A 5,613-nucleotide genomic window follows, 5' to 3' on the forward strand; every position below is an offset into this window, starting at 1 on the left:
TAATTAAGAACAACAAACTACCCTAATTAATTTTGGATCAAACCACTTTTAATGATACAAAGAGTACTGCATACAAGAATTGACAGAACCGATTTAGCAATCATATCTTTAGGCTGTCCAACCGAAGTGAATTCAGTCTTGGGTTGGTGAAACCCTAATTTATGAGCAGCCTCTCTCGAGTGCAGCCCACCCTATCTACATACGACAATTCCTATATCTTTATCAGAAATTTAATCACCATAGATGCATTAAGAACACATAATTCGCAGGTCATCAATTTAGGTATGAATGATTGCCAACCAAACCATGCAACTTATCTCTAAGATGCATTCAGTCCGTTTTCTTGATTAGATGATCTGATTACCTAAACTCTTTCTCAAGTAATTCAAGTAATCCAAGATGTAAGAACAATTCGGCCAAGATTATTCTATAAATCGAAACCCTAATCAAGAATCCCAAGACTAAATCACACTCAATCGGATCTGCTAAAAATTAATTACAAGTCAGAATTAAAACTCATCATGGTTTGCATAGAAGAAAGAAAGAAGAAAGATTCAATAGAGAAACCTCAAGAAACCCTAATCGAATCTAGGTTACCAAACTGTAGAACCAAAGAAGAAGACAACTTATGAATCTTTACATCAATCTTCGATCTCCTTGTTGTGCTTCTTCTCCAATTCGCATTCAACAGCCCTCTCTTCTCTCTAGCAATTCCTCTTCTTCAATTTTCTTTTTGGGGTTCGAACCCTAATCCTTTCTTTTTCTTTTCATTTTATACCTTTCCTCTTCTCTAATGGCAGCCGCCTTTCTCCCCTCTAGGGCTGCGAATTGGGCTACTGTTTTTGGTGAGCCGAACTGCTGTTCTTTTGATTTTCAGCTGGGTCTTGCTTCTTTGTGAGCTGAAGTGCTGCCCTTTTCACCCTAGATTGTCCCAAATTGGCCCAGAACCTTCATCTTTGGTGATTAGTTACCTGAAAAGTGACAAAACATCCGAATGCATTAAACTGACTCATAAATACCCAAATTAACCCTAGAATCTCAACAATTAAGCCTAAAAAGACCCCAAGTTCTTATGAATAACTTAACCCAAAGGAATTTAATCACTACCCTAGAATCACTAATGATAGCTCTAGGAACTCCAAACCTTGAGAAAATCTTCTTCAAGAAATTAATCACTACCCTAGCATCATTGGTGGGGGATGCAACCGCTTCAACCCACTTGGAGACATAATCCACTCCCACCAAAATGTAACGGTTCCCATGTGAGGATGGGAAAGGACCCATGAAGTCAACTCCCCACACATCAAAATGTTCAATCTACTGAATAGACGTCAATGACATCTCATTTCTCTTGGAGATACTTCCCACTCGCTGGCAGCGATCACATCTAGCAACAAACCCTCTAGAGTCCTAAAATAATGTAGGCCAGAAAAACCCACTCTCTAGAACCTTAGTAGTTGTCTTTGTTGCACCAAAATGACCACCATACGCCGAGTCATGGCAATGAGTAAGAATGTCAAGCATCTCTTCCTCAGGCACACATCTCCTAATGATATTATCACCACAGAACTTGTAAAGGTAAGGATCCTCCCATAAGTAATGCTTAGCTTCCGACAAAAGCCACTTTTTCTGCTGATAAGATAAATCTGGTGGCAGAATATAACAAGCTAAATAATTTACCAAATCTGCATACCAGGGTGCACTCAAATGTTGAATATCTAGAAGGAGTTCATCTAGGAAGTTCTCATTGATCTCAGGCTCAACATCTCTTTTCTCAACACCCTCCAACCTAGACAAGTGATCCGCTACTACATTCTCCGATCCTTTCTTATCTCTGATTTCAATATCAATTTATTGAAGGAGTAAAATCCAGCGAATGAGTCGTGGCTTTGCATCCTTCTTGGCAAAAAGGTACCTGGGAGCAGCATGGTCAGTATAAATTATTACTTTAGAGCCAAGCAGATATGATCTAAATTTGTTCACTGCAAACACCATTGCTAACATCTCCTTCTCAGTGGTTGTGTAATTGAGCTGGGCATCCGCCAAAGTTTTGCTTGTGTAATACACAACATGCATCATCTTATCCTTCCTTTGCCCTATCACAGCTCAAATAGCTTGATCACTGGCATCACACATAATCTCAAAAGGCAAAGACTAGTCTGGTGGTGAGATGATTGGTGCAGATACTAATGCTAATTTTAACCTGCGAAAAGCATTCAGACATGCATCATCAAACTGAAAAGGGACATCTTTAATCAGCAAATTAGTAAGAGGTTTAGCAATAGATGAGAAATCCTTAATAAATCGCCTATAAAAGCCAGCATGGCCAAGAAAACCTCTTACTCCCTTTACCGATGTAGGAGGTGGCAACTTTTCATAGATCTCTGTTTTAGCTCTGTCAACCTCGATACCTTTGCTGGAAATTTTGTGGCCCAAAACTATGCCTTCCTCCACCATAAGGTGGCACTTCTACCAGTTTAGAACAAGGTTAGTCTACTCACCTCTTTTAATAACCCTGTCATGGTTAGCCAAACACAGATCAATTGAATCACTAAAAATAGAAAAGTCATCCTTGAATACCTCCATTATGTCTTCAATCAAGTCAGAGAAGATGGCCATCATACACCTCTAAAAGGTAGCTAGTGCGTTACACAACCCGAAAGGCATTCGCCTATAAGCAAAAGTGTCATATGGGCATGTAAAAGTGGTTTTCTCTTGATCCTCCATTATGTCTTCAATCATGTCAGAGAAGATGGCCATCATACACCTCTGAAAGGTAGCTAGTGCGTTACACAACCCGAAAGGCATTCGTCTATAAGCAAAAGTGTCATATGGGCATGTAAAAGTGGTTTTCTCTTGATCCTCTGGAAAAATAAAAATCTGGTTATATCCAAAATAGCCATCCAGAAAGCAATAATAGGCATGACCTGCTCACCCTCTTCGTTTTTCACAACAGTCATACCACTTTTCTTGGGTACACACTGAACAGGACTGACCCAAGAACTATCAGAAATAGCATAGATAATACTTACATCAAGAAGCTTGACAATCTCTTTCTTCACTACTTCATGTGCGGGTTCAATCTTCTTTGCCTCTCAGCTGTGGCATGAAATCCATCCTCCATGTGAATCATGTGCATCACAATAGAAGGATTAATGCCCTTTATGTCAGAAATCTGCCAACCTAAAGCCTAAATCCTACGCCTTACCACATTTAACACTTTTTGTTCCTGCTTATTCGACAGTTTGTTTGAGAAAATAATTGGCAATGTATTATCATCTAGCAAGAATGCATACCTCAAATGTGATGGTAAAAGTTTCAAATCAAGCTTAGGTGGCTCCTCATTAGAAGGAGGAGTGGGGTTAGCACTTCTTACCAGTAATTCAGGTTTAGCAAAAGGTTCAGTGTCACAAGCATTGCCAGCCACTGCATCATCTTCAAAATCTTGTTCTACCTCACTAACTTGACATACTTCTTTCACACATGAATTGATCACATCAATTCTCATACAATGTTCTTCCTCCATAGGATGCTTCATAGCCTTGGACATGTTAAACTCCACTTTGTCATCACCAATTCGAAGGGTCAGTTTTCCTTCATACACATCAACCAAAGCTTTCCCTATGTTTAGAAACGGTCTGCCAAGGATCAAGGTGCAATCACGATCCTCCTCAAAATCGAGCACAACAAAGTCCACATGGAATATAAACTTGTCCACTTTCACAAGTACATCATCAACCACGCCATGAGGTTTCTTAATGGAATGATCTGCCAACTGCAAAGTCATCAAGGTAGGTTTCACTTCTCCAAGACCAAGTTTCCAAAAAATAGACAAAGGCATCAAGTTAATGCTAGCACCTAAATCACACAAACACTTAGGAAACTCAATGCTACCAACAACACAAGGAATTGTAAAACTCCCTGAGTCTTTCAATTTGGCAGGCATCTTGCTGTTGATGATTAAACTGCACTTTTCATACAATGAGACCATTTGGTGATCCTCCCATCTCCTCTTATTATTGATGATCTCCTTCAAACATTTAGCATATTGAGGCATTTGGGCAAGAGCCTTATCAAAAGAAATATTGATTTGCAGCTTCTTAAAAATATCCAAAAATTTGGAAAATTGTTGTTCAGTCTGCTGCTTCTTCAGTCTTTGAGGAAAAGGGATTTATGTGACATAGGGTGAAGGTTGGGCATTAGAGTGATTCTCCTTGTCACCTTGGTTCCCCTATGACTTATCACTGGTTTCTTCATCATAGATTTCAGCATTGGTTGATGAAGGACTCTCAACATCTGTACTTGTCCTCTTACTTTACACATCTTGCTTTGGCTCCAGCACTTTCCCACTCCTTAGTGAAATTGCTTTGAGTCGCTCCCTTGGATTAGTCTCAGTGTTGCTTGGTAAATTACCTTAGTTCCTAGTCGAAACAGCATTGGCTAGTTGGCCTATCTGCACCTCCAAGTTGTGAATTGAAGATGAATAGCTCTTTGCAATTTAATCAAATTTAGCTTCCATCCTTCTCTGGGCCTCATCCCGGCTGCTCATCTTGCTACTCATCATGTCCATGAATTTATCTAGCTTGGCTTCAAAAGAAGTTGATCTATCCTGTTGAGGATGTGGCTGGAATCCTGGTGGTCCTTGCTATCTAGGCATGTTGTTGTTTTGGAAATTGGAACTGCCAGCATTGTTGTTATTGCTACTCCATGAAAAATTGGGGTGGTTTCTCCACCTGGGTTATATGTGTTGGAGTAAGGGTTGTTGACCTGCCTTCCTTGGAATTGATTCCCCACAAAGTTGCATTGCTCCATAAAATTCCCTCCTACAAAATTAAAATTTCCATCACAACAGTCAGAACTAACATGACCTATACCATTACAATACTCACAGATTGGTTGCATAGAATTGTTAATGGCGTTGGCTTGCACGTTCATGGTGACCAATTGCTTGATTTAGCTTAAAATTTGAGCCTGCAAGGACGGTATGGAGTCTGCTTCTGATTTGCCTCCCTGTCTAGGTGGATTTAGCCGCTCGGCTGGCCACAAATAATTATTAGCTGCCATTTCCTCTAAGAGATCAAAAGCAGCATCTATAGTTTTCCTCATCAAGGAACCTCCTTTTGCAGCATCAATAGTATCTCTAGTAGTGCGAGTGGCTCCATTGTAGAAAGTCTGAATCAAAAGTCCCTTAGGTAAGCCATGGTGAGGGCAGCTTCTCTATAAATCCTTAAATCTTTCCCAAGCCTCATACAATGATTCATTCTCAAATGGCTGAAAGGTAGTGATGTCTTTGATGATCTTTGCGGTTTTAGCTAGGGGAAAATACTTAGCCAAGAAAGCCTGTGCCAGTTGTGCCCATGTGGTTATGGAATTTGCTGGTAGAGAATTTAACCACGCTTTAGCTTTATCCTTCAAGGTGAAAGAAAAAAGCCTCAGCCTAATAGCATCATCTGAAACTCCATTTGAAGGTATCGCAGATTTCCAAGAAATTTGCGATGTGAGCATTAGAGTCTTCATTGCCCATGCCATAAAACTACAGAGAAATAGTCATATTTTTCAAGGATCAATCTTGAACCATGAACCGAACCAGATCTAAACAAAAGCAGTAGGAAA

At 39.9% G+C, this 5,613-nt stretch overlaps 1 protein-coding gene and 1 non-coding gene across 2 annotated transcripts; one reads left to right on the plus strand and one right to left on the minus strand.

The window, feature by feature from the left end:
- Positions 1-2,628: 2,628 nt before the first annotated feature.
- On the minus strand, positions 2,629-4,057 carry LOC148804457 (uncharacterized). The gene is made up of 3 exons (XM_088901423.1): positions 3,297-4,057; positions 2,928-3,003; positions 2,629-2,880 (listed from the first exon to the last, which is right to left on the minus strand). The coding sequence occupies exons 1-3, from the start codon at positions 4,055-4,057 to the stop codon at positions 2,629-2,631; spliced, it is 1,089 nt and encodes a 362-aa protein (XP_088757549.1).
- Positions 4,058-5,194: 1,137 nt separating this feature from the next.
- On the plus strand, positions 5,195-5,301 carry LOC148804458 (small nucleolar RNA R71). The gene has a single exon (XR_016081564.1). It is a non-coding gene; the product is annotated as a small nucleolar RNA R71 (small nucleolar RNA).
- Positions 5,302-5,613: the final 312 nt, after the last annotated feature.

This window comes from Nelumbo nucifera, chromosome 1 (assembly GCF_055504915.1).
Source record: "Nelumbo nucifera cultivar China Antique chromosome 1, China Antique-T2T, whole genome shotgun sequence".
Lineage (NCBI taxonomy): Eukaryota > Viridiplantae > Streptophyta > Magnoliopsida > Proteales > Nelumbonaceae > Nelumbo > Nelumbo nucifera.

Excerpts from the sequence above, each read along its gene's own strand:
- LOC148804457 (XM_088901423.1), bottom strand. The coding sequence starts at position 4,057 with ATGCCTCAATATGCTAAATGTTTGAAGGAGATCATCAATAATAAGAGG. Across the intron at positions 3,004-3,296 it reads CTTTTACCATCACATTTGAG|TTCTTGGGTCAGTCCTGTTC; the intron begins GTATGCATTCTT and ends TATTTCTGATAG. Across the intron at positions 2,881-2,927 it reads AAAACGAAGAGGGTGAGCAG|ATTTTTATTTTTCCAGAGGA; the intron begins GTCATGCCTATT and ends GGATATAACCAG.